At 44.7% G+C, this 18,426-nt stretch overlaps 1 protein-coding gene across 7 annotated transcripts in view; it reads left to right on the forward strand.

Moving 5' to 3' along the window:
• The first annotated feature begins 805 nt into the window (after positions 1-805).
• Positions 806-18,426, forward strand: part of TLK2 (tousled like kinase 2) — a 43,152-nt gene continuing 25,531 nt past the window's right edge. Inside the window, exons 1-8 of one of the 7 annotated variants that reach the window (XM_039565728.1) lie at positions 806-1,183; positions 2,537-2,614; positions 3,011-3,099; positions 4,863-4,928; positions 11,493-11,564; positions 13,949-14,018; positions 15,044-15,087; positions 16,160-16,255. In XM_039565728.1, the coding sequence (XP_039421662.1) occupies positions 3,019-3,099; positions 4,863-4,928; positions 11,493-11,564; positions 13,949-14,018; positions 15,044-15,087; positions 16,160-16,255 (429 nt within the window). In that variant the 5' untranslated portion in view covers positions 806-1,183; positions 2,537-2,614; positions 3,011-3,018. Of the gene's footprint in view, positions 1,184-1,544; positions 2,615-3,010; positions 3,100-4,862; positions 4,929-11,492; positions 11,565-13,948; positions 14,019-15,043; positions 15,088-16,159; positions 16,256-18,426 lie in introns of those variants that run through there. The other 6 variants (XM_039565730.1, XM_039565729.1, XM_039565731.1 and 3 more) reach the window with 6 other exon arrangements.

Below are 18,426 nucleotides of genomic sequence, written 5' to 3' on the forward strand. Positions count from 1 at the left end.
CTATGCTGAACTTCAGCCCTGACCTCACCCCAAGGCTGGATCTGACCCCCCCTCGTGCTTGCCCCCTCATTCCCTCCATGACCCCATAGTCCACTTTGACATTCTGTTGCCACCCAGCCCTGTGTGACTACCCTCTATACCTCCTGCACCCCCCAGACCTGCCCTGACCTGCAGGCCCTTCTGACCCTGCCTTGTGCCTACCACCCCCAGCCCCCCTGACCCCAGAGGACCCTGCCCCTCTGCTGCTTCCCCACACGTGTGTGACCTTGCAATGCCCCCAGACCTGTCCCCATCCCAGAGCCGGATCTGACCTGCCCTTAAGCCTGCTGCCCCCTCAGCCCCCCCGACTGCCATGACCCCATGGTCCATCCTGAGCCTTTGCTGCTCCCCCATACCTGTGTGACATCTGCCATGCCCCCTGCCCTTCAGTCTTGCCCTGACCCCCAGGTCCTAATGACGGCCAAGGCCGCCCCCCCCGATCCCATAGGCCTCTGACCTCCTGCTCCCCCCCCCCGCCCTGTGTGACCCCCCCATTCCTCCCGCTCGCTCCGACCCGCCCTGACCCCCGAGCCCCACTGACCCCGCCACCTGCCCCTCCCTCCGCCCCTTCGGCCCCGCCCCTCTCCGAGCCACGCCCCCTCTGACCCCCCTCCCCGCCGTGCAAGTCTCGCGAGACGCGGCGCGGTTTCCCCAGCGCGTGTGCCCCCATCGGCCGGGCCGGGCCCAGCGCCGCGGGGCGGGAGGGACGAGGGGCCGCACCTGCCCCGGCCCCGCCGCGCCCGCCAGCCCCGTGCACCCCCCGCCCCGCCCGCCCCACCTGGCCGCCGGGTCCTCCCGCGAGGCCTTTGTCCTGCCGCCGCTGGCCCGCGCGCGCTCCGGCCCGGCCAGGCCCCTCACGCGAGGCCGGGGATCCACGGCCTACCCTCAGCCCGGAGCCCTCCCTTTCTACCCCCCGCCACCCTTCCCCTCCGCCCTTCTCAGCCCCGGTGCCCGCAGCGGAGGCCGCGGAGCCGCCCCCGGCCTCCTCCTCCCGCCCGTGCCGCCGCCGCCGCCGCAGCAGGTTCCCTCCCTCCCTCCTCCTCCTCCTCCTGCTGCTGCTGCTCCTGCCCCCGGCGGCGGCGGGATCCGCGCGGTGCCCGGGGAGCGCTGGGCCGGGCGGCGGCGGCAGGAGCGGCAGCGCCAGGTGAGACCCCCAGGGGCGGCGGGGGCAGCGCGGGGACACCTCTCGCCTCGTCCCCGCCCGGCCCGAGAGTGGGTGGGGGCGGCCACGGGGGAGGCGGTGGCGGGGGCTGGTACCGCGGGCCGGGCCGGGTCACGGCGAGAGGGCCGCGGCCTGAGCCCCAGGGCGGCGGCAGCGCGGCCTGGGCCCCTCGCCGGGCACGGAGCAGCGCAGGCCCCGCGGCCCGGCCCGGCCTGGCGGGGGTGAGAGCCGGGGGCAGCGCGGGGGCGATGGAGGGTGGGCACGGCCTGCGGAGCCTCGGGCTGAGGGGGTGCTGGAGGGGAGGAGGAAGAGGCCGAGGCGGTGCAGCAGCTGGCAGCGGGGCAAGGCTGCTCGCTCGGCGGCCGGTGCCTCTGCGTCTCGAGTGGGTAGGAGAGGGGTGCTGGAAATCCCTTCCCGGGAGAGCAGGAGGGAATGCCAGCCCTGCCTGGAGGGGTGCAGCGGGTCCCGGGGCAGCCCCCGGCGGGGGGAACTTGTGTCAGCCCCTTCTCCAGAGCAGCATCCCGGTGTGGGGATGCGATTCCCCGTGGATGGTCGCCCCATGATGGGCGAGAGCCCTGGGAGCACTTGAACATTTTGGCGTTTGCTGCTTGTCTGTCATTTTCCTCGCTGCTCAGATTTCCTGTTTTGAAAACTGGGCTGAGAGCTTTGTTGGGCTTTTAGAGCCCGTGGCAGAAATACGGTTGTTTAATAACCACATTTAGGATCCCATTAGTTTTTGAGGCTTGGGACTGATTTAGGAGAGCAGCTGAGAATGCCCCCGGATGGATTCACTTTGCTCCTGTGACTTGGAGCCGCAGCATTTGGAGGAAGCGGCAGGGACAAAATGGACAGTTCATAAAAGGAACAATTGTGCACTGCCTGTTCTAGAGGGCACTTGCTGCCCTTCAAGAACTTTCCTCATCGCATATGCTCTTTATACAGCAAATCTTTATCTTCTGTTTCTGGCCTTTTTTTTTCTACCTTAGTCCAGAAAATGAAACTGGAACAGACATTTCTGGAAATGAACTTGATTGGTGCAGTTGGAAAGATGTGATTCACAGTTATAATGAACAGTGAATTTTGTCCCATTTTTTCTCAGTTCAGGCTTTGAATTATGTATTCCCTGATTTTTAACCTGTTTACACAGTTATGCTAGGTAGGTTTTTAACCCTTCAAATAAGGCATCCATGGTGTTGGATTGCCAAGAGGTACCCCAGGTACATCCAGGATATAGAAGCTGCTGTTATTTTAGAAGTATCTGATGCTTTAGCTTGTAAATTAAAAGGTTTAATCGTGCATTATTTTCTTCTTATAATCCCACTCTGTGCTTGGAAGAACCAAAGCTGTTGTCAGTGAAATCTGGAGTTCGTGGAGATCGAGTATTTCCAGGATTGGCCAAAAATAAATTATGGGGTAAAGAATGTTGCTTTTTTTTCTCCTAGTCATGCAGCACAGATGAAAAGCTCTGAAGCTTTTAGTCATAACACTCTGGTCCCATGTTTTCCTTTTAATAAAGCATCCAGTGGGAGAATGTGACATAATTGGTTTCTTGGATTTAGAGATCTTGAAATGGCTGGTACAACAGAGGAGAGGAGAGGAAACTCCAGCAGGGTTATGGTTTAAATACTATAATATGGTGGCAAAGTCATGTTGTTACTACATGGTAATCTTGCATTTCTCTTGCAAGAAAACGCTCTCTACGCGGTTGTGCTGCAGAACAGGCACTTTTAAGTCTTGTCAGTGGCACGGAATATTAAATGTCTCTCTCCTTTCCTTGCATTGCATAATCTGAGTGTTGTTCTCCCATAGCAGCAGAAATGATGGAAGAATTGCATAGCCTGGACCCACGCAGGCAGGAGCTCCTGGAGGCCAGGTTCACTGGGGTTGGGGTTGCCAAGGTGAGTGTGAATACCTGTGGTGACAGGTATGACTGCTTAGCCATCCTGCCTTGCGCTTCGGTTGGGTTTTTAAATTTCTACATGAATAATTTTGCTTTGCAAACAGATTCTGTATCACTTGTTGTGTTTTGACCTCTAATTTGTGTGAAGTATGTTCAAGAGGAATGAAAATGGGATCTCTCTGAGCAGATGTTTTGCTAAACAGAAGATTTTGGGCTCTAATTAAGTTCATAGGAGTTGTTCCATCTTAAGGCGGCTTGTATGCCCAAAAAACTCCATGACAACTTTGTAGAAGTGGGAATCTCATCTGGCTCTTCGTTTCGCCAAGAATACCTTTGAGAGCTGAATTTGGCTCGTGGTGAGATACAGTTTCAAGTGTTACGTGTTGGATACAACACATAACCAGACTGAAACATTGAGTTGTTCTGCGGGGTGCAGGAGCTGTCTACCCCATCACATGGAACACACACAAAAAGTGTTTGCAGGGCAGCTCTCCTGTGTCTAATCCAGAACCTGCCAATAAAATCCCATCTTTGTCCTCATGTACAGCTTCCACTTGATCAGGAGCTATCTAAAGCAAGGCACCTGAGTAACAACATTGTGTGGTTGCTTGGTGTCCTGGCATTAAGCTGTGAGTTCTCCAGGTGTTGGTGCTGTTAATGTCAGTCTTTCTGAGCAATGAAATGGTGGCAGAACTCATTTTAAACTAGGGCAGGGATAATGAGTTAATTTTTGAGGGAAATACTGAGTTTTGAACAACATCAAGGTAGATGGTAAAGCAACACATCGCTAGATGATTTTCTGAAGCCACTTAGAATTATTTTGAGAAGAAACATTGTAGAGGCTGCATTTCTCAGAAAAATGCAAAGTGATTCAAAACTGGAAAGAGTTTTGTTTGAGTTCTCGCTTTTCTTTCTGCTCTGCCTCTCAGACAAGGTTGAGTCTGGGAAGAGAGCATGAGGAAGCCAAATGCTCAGCTGTAAGAAAGTGTAGTAAGGAAGATTAACACTAGATGTTAAGGGTTAACAATTTGGGTTTCTGAAGTAAGAGTGTGGGGATTTTTTAATGTCTTCCCCTGCTCTTAAGACTTTTAACATATTAAGTTCTTTTTCTGGCATAAAAGTTGATAGCATTTACTGTACTGTGATCTTGTTTCATACAACATTACAACTTTTCATGTACTTTATCACCTGTTTCTTGCCTCTTTTCCCACATTTTGTCACTTTAGAATCTTTAGCTGTACCAGTACAGATAAACCCAAACATCTTACTAGAACAGCTAAAAGCATAGACATTGTTATAGCTTTAAACAGTGCCAATGTACTCAGTGTTCACAAAGAATGTTAGGAACTCTTCCTTTTAAAGGAATAACCTTTAAGAGATACAGGAAAGCAAATCTTAATTATGTTTCCAATATGTTTGGAGCAGGAAGTACATGCCCTTTTCTGTAGGGGTGAATATTGAAATCTCATTTCTAAAGCAATCCAAGTAAAAAAGCCTCATTCCTTGGAGGCCTCACTTTGAGCAAAGCTGTTTTGTTGCTGAGTTTTATTTTTACCTGTTGTTATGCAGTTTTACCTTGTATTAGTCAGTAAACTGTTAAAGTGCATTACACTTATTGCAAACAATATATTTATTTATTTACTTGCATTCTTGCTAATTTGCAATAGATCAGCCAACCATTGATATAAATTAGCATGACTCTACTATGTTGCAGCAAATCTTGGTTGCAGTATTAATTTCAGCTACTACATTCCCTCCCAGGTTGGTGCTTCAAATTCCCTCCCTACCCCCCCAAGCCTCCGTCCGTCATGCTCCGCACTGGCATTGGTAGGTCACTGTCTTAAAGGGAATATATTGGGAAAGCTGTGATACAATTTTGTGTGATTCAGCTAAGATTTTTAGCTGGCTCCAATGAAATGTTTAAGGAAAGAATTATGGAGTAAGTGAGTGCCATCTAGTGGGACAGGGCCTGGCCCATCCTCCTGGGATGGAAGGTATCTGGTGCTGTTTATTGCATAAAAGGAAGAAATGTCATCTCAGATGCTCAGATGTGATTGGGTGAAGGCAGCAGGCAGTTGTACTGCGCTTCCTGCCTTCCTCCCACTGGGTGTATCTCGCTGTGTATGGCTTCTTTCTTTAATGTTTAAAAACACAGGGTGTATTTTGGACCTGTATAAAATGAAAGCATTAGTTTATACCTTAATACGACTTCAAGCCCACAGTTCCTCTGTGTTATTAAAGAACCAACTATAGGTATTTTGAGATATGAAGAGAGCAAGCTGATCTAGAATAAGTTTTCAGTCTGGAAACTAGAAAAAAGCTTCTAGCCATCAGAATCATGGGATTCTGGAAGAGCTTTCCAGTAACAGTAGTAGAGGACAGAAATACTAAACTGTTTTGGAAACAGCTGTGTGCTTGTCACCTCCTGTGGTAGCTGAAGGCACAACCCAATGACTGAGGTCATTTGTAGCCCCAAAAGCCTCCAAATTCTGTTGCAAGCCTGTGATGAAGTTTCTTACTTGGTAGCTGAAGAATGTATTTCACTAGAAGCTTGGAGTTAATTCATTGAATCAAATTTATGAGCAAGAAATGTTTCTAGGCAACTGTTATACTCCTGTGCTTCATCCAGGTCACTAGATAGCTTGGAAAAGCTGGTGATGCTTTAGATGTCTATTCTTGCCATATGGTGAAGTGCCATTCTTCCCCGAATTCCCAGAGCAAGTCCCTGAATTAACACCTGACACTCTGACACCGACTGTTCCTGCTTTTTTAGCTCCTGTTTATATTTACTTACTGGGAAAACCTAAGTGCTTTCCCATGAGGCGTTATGCTGACTAGACATCTTCCTTGGGTCAGGAGGCCCAGGAGTTGTTTCTCTGGATAATATTGTTTTAGTCTGTTCTCATCTTCTGCCTCCCTTCCCCCTGTTTGGGGGCTGTCTTTAAGATACCAGGTGGGTTAACTCCAAGGGATTTGTGTCATTTCCACAGACTTTGCCTGGGTAAGAATTTGAATAAGTAATTGTGAGGCGTGAATCTGTATTTGCACACAGCCTGTCTCAGGCTTAACCAGGGTGGGTCCTCACAGCAGCACATGTATCTTCTACAAGTTTGGTCTTCAAAAGATCTCCAAACCAAGCTCTGTGTGCCACTTTTATAGTTAAACTAAAAAGGCTGAAGTACTTTTAGGGAGGGTAACTGGGCTGTAGGAATCTTGTAGATCCATCTGACTGTGCCAGAACTGAAAAAGTGTTGGTCTTGGTGGTAGCTAGTGCTCCTTTTCCTCCTGCTTTGAGGTAATGCTGCAGAATATATGCCACCAAAAATTTGTTCATAAAGAACAGTATTTGCTTGTATTAGTTTGGTTTTTATTCTTCCTCTGTAACTTTTGAAGTCCTGATCACTTCAGCAGCTCCAGTTCTGTGATGTACTCAACAAGAAGGTTTAGCAGCAAAGTTACCACATTGAGAATTCGTGTTTGAGGATGATCACGTCTTCCTTGGAGGGATATGGTGCTGCACAGTGGTGGTCCCTAACAGGTGTCAGGCCATGAGAAGAACCAGTTAATAAGAGTTTTAAAACTTAGAATTGAATTTAGTAGCTGCCACAGAATGTGCCGGGACTTTATGCCAGATACTTGAAAATTGTTCAGATGCTTCTGTGTGCAACATTACTTCAAATGTGTTGTCTGACTGCTAGAGCCCAGAAATAGTTGTCAGATCTCAGTCCTATTTCTGCTCCTGAGCTGAGGGTGAGGATGAGTTGTGTGACCTTTCTGTTCAGTTTGCCATCAGTAAAATAAAAATACAGTATTTCCAACCAGAGAGAACTCTTGAGGCATAATGGAAGCCAGGCAAATCCTGCTGCAAATCTGCTTACCCATCTGATAGAGTGGGGGTTACCTGTGAACATCTGAGAGTAGATTAACTTCTCGTGGCAAAAAGACCTCAGTGATTCAGGGATTTTATTATCAGCAGTATTACTGAGCTTTTCTAAAAGTTCAATTAAGAAGCAGGTTGTAGTTCTCATACTTATGTGATGCTTGAAATAAGATAAGAATATGTTAATTAAACCTGACACAGTAGCACTGGACCAGGGTAACTGTAAAACCATTCGACCATTTCACTTTGGTGTAAACCTGTGTGGACTCAGCACTAACCTTTAGTGGAACTAAGGATTGACTCTTTGCCTTTGAAATCTCTTGATTTGCTGCAGAATTCAGAGGAACTCGGGTTATCCTGGCTTGAGGTAATGAAGCATGTCTATCTCCATGTCTCCTCCATTTTTAGACAGCAAGAGAATTTTGCAGTGCACGTTGCTGTAAGCCTATGTTGGAGACTCTGGCTAGGCAGCTGGAATTCCTAGAGCTCCCTTTCAGTACGAGGAATTGGAGAGCACAAAATGGAGACTGCCCAACTTGAGTTGTGGAGTGATGGATCATTTCTGGGAACTTGGAGAGGCTGTGAAAATGCACAAGTCATGGGAGGCAGGAGATGGTAAGGGGAGCTGAGTCAGCTTGGTGTTGTTCTAGATGATCTGGTGGGAGCTATTAGCAGGATAAGTTGTCTCTTTTGAAGTCTCAGCCATTGAAGCCTTACTGTGGGCTTTCCAGGGGCTCTTGCAAAGGGAGAAATGACTAACCAGCTCCTGTGAGTGGCCAGATTTTAAATTCTTGCCTCTTGAGTAGGAGTCTTGAAAGTGCCTGCTGCTATTGCATGCAATTCTCAACATGGAGGCTTTGTTGTGCATAGGTAGGTCACAGACTTCGAAGCAGCAGTTGATAGGTGAATCACAAGGGAAAAGAGCATGCTGGCTTATCTTGGAAAGAAATTCCTTGTGGAGGAGGAAGTGTGTGCTGTTCTTGTGCTTGTCATTTGGGTAAACACTATAGGAACTATTAGCTTGTTTCAGATGACCCACGTATTTTGAATTTTTGCTGAGCGCCATCACCGATTGCCTTGACAGGGCACAGTGGATGAGTGGGCTGGAAGTGAGAGCAGAGAAGTGCAGTATTATCCCAAAGTGGTCTAGAAAAGCCAGATAACTTCTGGAACAAAATTCATAAGCTCTTCCTGTGTAAACTATTGCATGTTTATTATTCCCCACTGCTACTTCCCTGGCAGTAGTCTCATATTAATGTTCTTTGCCTTTGCTTATTTGGGGGTTTTTTCCAAAATTCAGGTTCATTCCTTTAATTCCTTTTGTGTCGTGTCCACTTAAAAATGGTATGCTAAATTAAGTACTGAACATTTATCCCAAGTCAGTTGCTGAGTTAAGTATAAACAGTCAGGAATGATAAAATACAAATTTGAAGCATTTTTTATATACACACTCACTGACTGTTAGCTGAGGGGAGATACTCGGTTATATGGTTTCTCACATCCACGCCTAAACTTGTTGCTATAAGCACTTGATACCTAATTTCACACATAACCTCATGTTATCTGGATAATCAGGAAAACTTGCTTTTCCTTTCTCTTGACTCAGAAGAGGTGCAGCTGAGCACTAGGTCACGTTCCTGAAATGTCCTAGGTATTGTATCTTTGTTGCTTCGAGTACAGCACGTTCCAGTGAACAATTTGAGTTTCCATAGCCAGAATGCATCACAACAAGACTTTTTGCCAACTTTGCCAAGTTCAGCTCTTGTCTGTAAAGGTCTAATCCTTTAGAGTAAGGAAAGTGTCAATGGAAGGTCCTCTCAAAGGTGATCAGGGGTAAGGGAAGGTCATGCATTTGACCCAGTGCATGGGTCAAAACATGTCTACAAAGAATTAATTATGCATTTGTTCACAAATCAGTACACGTGACAGTGAAATTGCTGGATATCTGTAGACGATGGCAAGCTGTTCTGTTCCAGTTCCATAATGAAGAAGTTGGTTCCTTCTCACCCTTTCTACTACTGCACTGAGTTGAATTTTACCACATCATCAGCGTAGGTTCTAGGGGAAGGTTTAAAATCAAGAAGAAAAAGGGTTTTTTTTCTGTTCAAGAATCTGATCAGCGTCAAACTACTCTTTTAGTGATGCAAGAAATGGTTTTGATTCCGGCTGGTAGAGCTAAAAAATTCCCACGCAGGGTAGTCAGTACAGGTGGTTGTAGTACTGGAAGTAAGAAAAACATTGTGGATTTTGTATTAGGCGTATTTCCAGCTGCTTGCATCCCAGAACTTTACATTCAGGTGCAAACTGAGTGGATTTCTTGTATTGGACAGGATAAACTTAAATCTTAGTATCATTTCTAGGTATAAGTGGCCCTATTAGTTAATCTCCAGGTAATGCCAGAATACAGGGACCTTGCAGAAGAATTGTCTTGTGTAAGCCCCTGACATTCCCCTTCAATCATAATGTTCGTGGAAAGTTCAAACGTGGTGTTTTTGGAACAGCTGCTCCTGTCATTTGCTATCCATCTGCAAAATGGAGGCAGCAGATTTAAGCAAACGTGGAAACAACTTTCACTTTCATCTTCATCATGTCAGAACCCCAGTGTGAGACCAGCAAATGCTCATTTGGAGAGATGCTCCTGTATCTTACAAAGTTCTCACCTGGCACAGGAGGTTGGTTGGTGCCTCAGATGTGCTGTTGGGGTTGGAGTTCCTGAGAGAATGGAAAGATTTTGGAGGGCAGCATTTGTGCAGTTTATAAACAAGCTTTTTTTCATGGGTGAAAGGATTCACTTTCTGTTGCTGCTTGCCATAAGATTTTACAATTTTTTTAGCACTGAGACTTTCATGTGGATGTAGCTAATGTTAGTGCTGGCACTTCTTTTAAATCCTGTTGGCCAAGGAGTAAATTCCTGGAATGACCAAGAGTTGTACCTATAACATTTGTGAGCCATCATGTTGGGTGGTTGGGAGCTTGTTGCTTTGCTTAAAAGCAACTATTGCTGAAGAGATGAGGTGAATCATTTTTCTGGTCCTGAGCTATTTGTGTGATCCCTCGAAGGGTTAATGGTATGGCGTAAAGAATGTAAACCTGCAGTTTTTCTCTAAGGGAATCCTAAATGTTTAGCTTCTTGAGCTATTCAGGTGTTGGGATTTCTTTTTTTTTTTTTTTTTTTGATTGAACCAACTGAGCATGTCGTTTTAGGAGAAACAAATTTGATATTTAATGATCACAGTGAACACAGAAGGTAAACAGAACTTTTACTTTCAGCACATGCCTGCTTGGGAATTGGGGTTAGTAATAGCTAGGTTATGTCACAAATTGATGGTGGTGTTTGTCCCTTAAACAGGGGAGGGAGAACTGGTCTGTTCAGAAATTACCTACTGTGGGGTTTCTCTGTGGTGTTAATGCTTCTCCCCCATTCCACCACTTGAGTCTTCTGCTCAAGTGTATAACGAGAAATGGCTTTGCTTTGAGGAAAGATTGATTGGTGGGAAGTGGTTACTGCAAAGTTAAAAATGTTAAAATAGAATGCATCTTGGGGAAAAGATGCTCACAAGTTATTAATGGAGAGCTGGCTTTATCATGTCATTCTTCCTGTTAATACATTCCATCATTAATTGTGAATCTTGTTTTTACATCTTTGTCAAATTTGTCTTTGTTTCTTAAGTTATATCTGTAGGAGGATACTTTTGTGTCAGGATAAAACACAATGACTTTGCATGATTCACTTTTTCCTTTTAAAACCAGTTTTGTTTGAGATCTTAAATAATTTTCAAACTGCTTGGATATGTAAAAATGCAGATGTGTATCCAGCAGAGCCTGCAAAGATGCAGCAGACTCCTGAGGTACCCAGTTACTGTTTTGGTAAATCTATTCCAGCCTCTTGAGTTTCTGCTTTGGCCTGGTGGGAGCAGCTGCTCTGTGGGTAGGTCACACATGGGTCCATAAAATAGCCAAGTGGGAAAGGTTGTATTATGGGTACCAGTTGTACTGCTGTTAACACAACTTTCACTTGTTCACGTTCTTAGTGTTGAAAAAAAGCATAAAATTACACATTTAAATCCGATAAGCATCTGATACAGTAGTAGCTGGCTTGCCAGATGGAAGATGTGTCTGAATGCTTAGCTCAGGGTCAAGCAGATGCTTGCTGGGAGAGCTGAGCTTGGAACCCCTACTACTCAACAAATCAGGTTTGCTTCCTCAAACCTTAGGCTTCTATAAATACCACCTTGGCTGTTTCATGGATGTGGGTAAATAGACCAGTTAGGATATGAACTGATGCAGAAATATTCCAAAGGCTGTATCACTATCCTGAGAAAAAATTATTGAACAATCCAACTGTCCTGCTGCAAATGGCTTCTGAAGCCTCTTAGTGCCCCATCCTGTGTCTGGGAGTTTGACCCGTGATGATGCTGTAACTGTAGTTAGCCCAGAGACTGAGTCTTTGTTAGGATGGGTCTGCCTTGTAGGGAAGTTGTTTCTAACAGTCTTTGCTTGCTTTTCACTAGGGTCCATTAAATAGTGAGTCTTCCAACCAGAGCTTGTGCAGCGTGGGCTCTCTGAGCGATAAAGAGTTGGAGGTAAGCAGGCACAACTCCTCGGGGTAGTTGGGTTTAAGGTGAACGTGATCAAACTCAAAACATGGAAGAAATTGTGTGAGAGTCAGTGGTGGTTGTCTTAGTTTGGAGAGTGAAAGGGACCAGGGAAGTATTTAGCTTGACCGTGCAGGCTTTCGACCTCTCTGTGAAGCTCCTCCTCGAAGCTTCCCACCATTCCAGGTAGGTTTTACCCAATCCCAAACACAGTCTTCATAAAGCTCATCTTAGGAAACTGTTTTCAGTTCATTGGGATTTGTGGGATACATTTTTGGATACACATAAAAAGCCAGAGAGCATTAATGGAAAAGTTTGCCATATCTATCAAATATGTGAGTTTGCCTGAGCCTAATACAAGGCAGAGCATTTTGTGGATTGCTCTGTGGAAGTGTGAGGAGGTGAAAATTGATGCTTTGTCCCTGGTTAATCTCACTTCTTTAGGATTAACTATTTCAAGATGCTCACTAAAGCAGCAAAATGAATTCTAGTTGGATTTTTACTCTAAAATTTCATGTTAATAAACCAAAATCTCAAATTTAAGTGCATTTTCTTACGCATTTCTTATGAACTTCCCCCATAGTTACCAGGTAGGTTTTGGATCATATTTCCCTCTCTTATATGGCAGTACTGGTATGAGGGGCTTTTGAGAATGCTGTATCTTAAACTCCATAAAGTAAGTGTAGTTAATAGTGAAAATTTGAGTATTCATTCTTTTAATTGTTCTTTTTTAATGAACTTTTGTGGAGAGATATAAATTGACCAAGCTGACGTACTTGAATCTCCCATTCCTTGCTTTTTCAGTCTGTAACAGATAATGTTGTGTGTCATTTTTGTTATGTAAGTACTTGAATGGAAAAACAACTTAAACTGAATCTCATTAATATGCTCACAGCTCCATGGAGGCTGTAATGGAGCCTGTGGTGTTACAGTCACGCCAACGCTGTTCAGGAGCTGCTCTTCACTACACAGTGAGGAGGCAATGTCACGGACTTTTACACATACAGGGGCTGGAGCAGCAAGTCTAGGTAGTTTTGGAGTTTTCAGTCCCCTCATTCTAAAAAAGTACCTTGCAGACACAATAATCACCTTTGTCTTAACATCCCCTCCATCCTCTTACCAAAACAACACTGTGTCTGTGAGTGCCCAGCTGGTAACATGGGTCTGTTAGATGTCCAGCACCCACTGGGGAAACAGCCAGGTTTAGATTCAACTTTATCCTTTTTATCCTACTAAAGGAAGGAGATTGATTTCTGCACTTAGCATGTGTAAGTCTTTTGGTAGAGATCTTTAAAGAGGGTACTCGATATTTGGGTTTCCAAAGAGTATGAAACTTAAGTTTACCACAGACTCTCTGGCCATGGTTTTTCTTCCCCCAGACCTGTTTTTTGCACATAGTGTTTTTCTCCCTGCCCCCAGGCTATAGTTTAATGGTGGCTGCAGTGATTGGAGAACATACAGCTTGGGAATTATTTGGGATGATTTGGGATAAGAGATGTTTGTAAAATAACAGTGGTGATGGGAATGACAAGACATCTCTTTCCAGCAACCTCAGTGAGCTGCTTCCAGCAGTCTGCTTGCCAGTGTCTTTAGCAGGTTTGGCCGCAGATGTAACCCTGGTGATAGGGAAAGCATCATGCCAGGGTCTCCTCCATCCTCACATGATTAGGCTTGATAGGCATGACACTTCTGGAGCCCTCAGGCCTGTCAAGTGTGCTCTATATTGTGCCTGTGCATAAATAAATTGATTGTGCATAAATCCACTTGATCAGCTGCCCGTCAGGTCTCTGGATGCTCACAGAAATGGCACATGCAACTGACCCTTGACTTTAATGAGAGCAGGTGAGGAGCAAACAGAATCTGTAACAGCTTTGTCCTGGCTGCTGTCCTGGGATAGTTCTTCTAGCCATCTGCAGTGGGCTTTGAGAAGAAGCATTACCTGCAGGCAAAGTGAATTGGCTTAAGAGACTGTGATTGGACTGCAGATTTGGATGTCAGTACTTAAACCTCTCATCATTATTCCCCTTGTACCAGTACTATGATCACCTTGAAGTGGTTTACACAAGTTTTTGTAAGTGTTTGAGCTTGCTCTGCTAACCCCGTGAGGTCACTGGACGTAGGCTGGCTTGCAGTAGCTGAAATAGAAAAAATAAATTTACCTCGTTAACCACATTCTCTCCCTCCTGCAGCACACCTATGAGCAGGTAGGAGCTCTTTGAGAGAAGTTGTTTCTTTAAGTACCAACAATAGAAACAAATGCACCAGAGAAAAGAAATGGCCACTGGGGATATGGAACAGATCATTGTGTTTGGGCATTTTTTTAAATCTTGGAATAACTGCAGTAATGTTAATTTTGAAGTATTGTTTAACAGACTCCTGAGAAAAAGCAGAATGACCAGCGGAATAGGAAGAGGAAAGCAGAAGCCTATGAGACCAATCAAGGTAATCCACGCTCCGACCCTGCCTCAGGATTGCCACGTGCTTGGTAACTCGGGCACGTTTTGCACATGCAGTGTCCTAGGAAACTAATGGCTCTTCTCGGCAGCTTCTTATAAACTACTCCACGATGGTGTATTCTCTTCTGGGAGCCTTGTTATCCTTATTGTCAGGAAAATACTTGGCTTATTCACACAAATTGTTGCATTTTTATGGGACAGGCTGCCCAGAGGCTTCGTGTGCTGCTCTGAAGTGTTGTTTTGGTCCTGTGTTGCTACATACACAGCAGCCAGTCTTCAGAATCCAGCCTGTAATCTCTTCCTTGCTTTCCAAGATGTGTGCCTGCCTTGTTAGAGCAAGTTCTGGCCATGACAAATCAGGAACAAGCTGTGCCCAAGCAGGCACTGCCGTCCTGAGTGCTGTGGAAAACCTGGCATGTTAAATCCAAGTTCAGATTTTCTAGCAAATGGGCTGAGGGGCAGATTTTGATTTCTTTCATTCTTCAACAAGAAAGTAATGAGAATTGTGTTGACAGAACTGCTTTGATAATACGATAATAAAAGAAAAGGGCTAAGTTTTAATGAGCTGATGTTAAGCCACTGCTAATTATCTCTCAAACTCTTACAGGAATGCTTGTGAGAGATCTAATATGCAGTAATTTATCTGAAGGCAGAGGAGTAAAAGTACCCTTTGCTCTCTCCTTATGTTGAAGGAAATTTTGGAGAACCTATGCAACAGTCAAGACCTTTAGTGTTTTCTAAGTACTTCAGCAAGTGCAAATGCTGTTTGATTGGATCTGACATGTTTGGAATTGAGAGTTAATTGAATTGTCAACTGTAAAGCCTCCCAAAAACAGCACAAGGGCTGTAACCCTGGGGCGGGCTTTTGTTGTGCAGAAGCTTTGTTGTGATAGGTGTTGCACTGAACAGGAAAAGGAGTGTCAAAATGTAGGAGGAGGTTTTTAGAATGGCATGATAACTTCTGTTCTTAAAAGTACAACTCTGGTTTTAATCCTTTGCTTTCCTTTTTAGGGAAAGGCACTCCTAGAGGACATAAAATTAGTGATTATTTTGAGGTAAGAATCTTTTCATTGGCAAATCTGCCTGAATTCACATTTTGCAAAATCTGTAGATAGAAGTTTGTGGTGTGACGTGTGTTACTGATCTGTCATTGGGATCGTGGACTGATGATGTCAACCTGATACGCTCATACCTGATTAGGCAGAGGATATGAGGAAGTTGATTTTTAATTAACATTTAGTTGAGCAGTTGATAAGGCTTTTTTTTCACTTAAGTATAGGTTTGAGGTTGATTTCCATTGGAACCTCTGTCTCAGTTGAGGATATCTCTAGGTTTGCAAACAGTTTTGTTAGGGGTCCGGTGTTGCAAAAGAGCCCACCTGCAGAGTCCTGCTGATTGGAGTGGGAAGTTGCTTATAGGGTTCTCTCATAAGAAAAACTTCCCGTGGGAGGCTGGCACCATAGAGGGCATGGGAACCCTTCCCCAAAACAGTGATGGACGTTCTAAAACTCAGTATTCTTTTTGCACTGCATAATATCTAAAGTTTTTCTAGGTCTGCACAATCCAGAGCTGTAGCTTTTCTCTTAAGTTTGTTCTTTATTTTATGGAGTAACTTGGAGTCAGAAATTACGTGCTTATTAGTGCTTACTTCTTTGCTGGGTACATTTTTTTATGAGCGGTACACTGTAGGGGTTTCTGTACCAGCTGGAGCAGTTCCCCAGCTCCTTACCTGTCCTGCCTCTTTGACAGTGACTGGCACAGCTGCAGTGGAGATGAACGTTCCTTACCACTCCTGTGGTGCACATCAGACATGTCTCCTTACAGGGAGTGGACTTCCTAATTCCATAGAGTAAATAACTGATCTATGGCCAAGTGTGCAGGTTTATATCTTTTTGTGTTACAAAGGAAAATGTACTTGGTGCAAATACAAGTGTTTGTCTGACGTACTTCTGTTATTTTGAAAACTCCATGAACTGTTAAGGTTTTCCTCTTAAAATTTACTTTCAGTTTATTTAAATGATTCCCTGAAATTTTTAAGATAAATGTGTTTCTTCTGTCTGTGTTAAATTTGGTTAAAAGTAGTATCTCTGTGGAATTCATGATGATCAAATCTGTTTGTGTGCCCAGTTTGCTGGGGGCAGTGGCCCAGGAACCAGTCCCGGCAGAAGCGTGCCGCCCGTCGCCAGATCCTCTCCGCAGCATTCCCTGTCCAACCCCTTGCCGGTGAGTGTTCTTGGGGACACAGCTGGTGGCCTGGCACTGATTAACTTGGTGGCCATGCTTCAGACAGGTAATACAAGGTTCTGGATAGGGAATTGTCTCTTGGTGAGTGATTTGGCTTGTTCTCCATTTTAAATCTGAAACTGGGTTCTAAAAGCAAAGCCATGTCTAGGACCCTGGGACAGTCGCTAGTCCAGCTGTAGCTGACATGAATATCTGAGCTTAAATTGTACAGGATGAATGTTTTTAACATGCTGTGTGGGTGCAGAGGGATTATGGTCCTTAATGAAGGTAGAGCTGACCCGTTAGTTACCCTGTGTTCTATTGTAGTACATGAACTTCTCCATGGAGTTGGGAGTATGTTGTGTGTTTGTGCAGCACTAGTCAGGGATATTCTGATCTTGATTGGACCCCTTGGGTATCCTGAACAATGTTCACACCGCGGTTATTTTGGGAAGGCGTTTTACTTCTGTTCGTGTGCACATGACTTGCAAGAGGCATTAGCAAAAGTTTGCAGAGAAATGTGTGTACGTGCACAGCTGGTGCTGTTTTTTGACGTGTAATTCCACTTTACTTGCAGCATTTCTGTGAGGTCTGGATGTGAAGAAGTGACCAGTATTTTTAAACCATTTTAGGACAGAGCAGCTAAAAAAACTTGTTGCAACTAGCAAAGCAGTATTCAGAGGCTCTGTTGCCTGAGCTTTAGTTTTGACCTTTGGCTGGGCCTCTTTAAAAATTTTCAGCATTTGTTGAGTGTCACAAAAGTCTGGAGACATTGTGGGAAAGGTTGGTATTCCCAAAGCCAAATGCAAAGTCTTCAGTAATTCTGTTATTCTGCAGAGACCTCTGTGCAGTTCCTGAATATACTTAACTAAACCCCAACACTGAACACTCTGCTCAGAATTCCATGTGTTGCTGGATTTCAGAAGCTTTGTAATGCTGCTTGAAGGGAGAACTTCACATATGCTTCTAGATACTTTTTAATGCTTCTAAAAACTAAAATATATCCTATTAATTGAATGGACTTTCATCCTATCATGTATTAATTCACTAATACATCTCTTATAAGAGAAGTTAATGAAGAAATACCATCTCTGAATGTTGCAGATGTGTGAGGGATTAGGGACAATTCTTTATTCCAGCAGATTAGATAGCCCACAATGGGACAAGTGGATTCTTCCTTTGGTTTTCTTCTTCTACACTATGTGTTGAGTAGGTAAAAGTTGAACAGAGTATTTCTGGTGAATATTGATGTCACAGTTAGTTTCAGCCAGGCCAGTTTGTCTCTCTCTCCTTACACAGGTGCTTGTGTTTATCTTCTGTTCTTTACTCTTGCAGCTAAACCTGATATTTGCTTATTCATAACAAACTATTCTGGGCCCTTGCAAGATCCCTCCTCTTCTTACAAACTGAATGTCAATGGTTTGATCTATTCCCCAAAGAAATGGGGAGATGAACGCTGAGTGTCTTAGCCATTACAGGTGTCAGTGTGATCTTGGAAGGAAGCAGAGTGTTAAAATGTCTTTCACATGATACAAACCTCCTCCAGACCTGAATTAATCTCTACTGTACTGGAAAATTTCTGCAATCAGAACTTGCAGAGGAATTGTAATGGCTTCAGGATGTTACTACTACTCTTCAAATCTCTTGGCTGATTTGAATTGTCTCACTCCTCATTTGATCAGAATGATCTGCAGGTCTTGAGACTCTTGCGAGGCCACTCTCAGGCACAAGCATTCTTTTGGGGAAGGAAGCACACTCTTGAAATTGGTAATGTTAGCCAGAAAACAGGTTGCAATTAAGGTTTTTGAGAAAAACTGAAGCCTGACGTGACTGTTTGCTTTCTCGGAGGCATTTGCCTGGCCCAGAGTTAGAGCTTGGAAGGACTTGGTTGATTATTACCCAGGCTGCCAAGTTTTAGCAGTGATGGTGTGGCTTTGGAAGCCAAGGCATTGAGATGCTGTGTGCTGTAATCAGTGTAGCTCAGATGATTCTTGTTGCTAAACCCAGTTCCTCCACCACAGCTGGAAAACTAACCTACTGCAGGAGAAAGGAGCTGGCCCTTAAGAGATGTAATGGACCTTTAAAGGATTTTGGGAATGAAGTAGTACTTTGCTTACATTGCAGGAGATGGGCCCCAGCTGTAATGACAGAAGTGAGCTTATCCTGATGTC

Source organism: Corvus cornix, chromosome 27 (genome assembly GCF_000738735.6).
Source record: "Corvus cornix cornix isolate S_Up_H32 chromosome 27, ASM73873v5, whole genome shotgun sequence".
Lineage (NCBI taxonomy): Eukaryota > Metazoa > Chordata > Aves > Passeriformes > Corvidae > Corvus > Corvus cornix.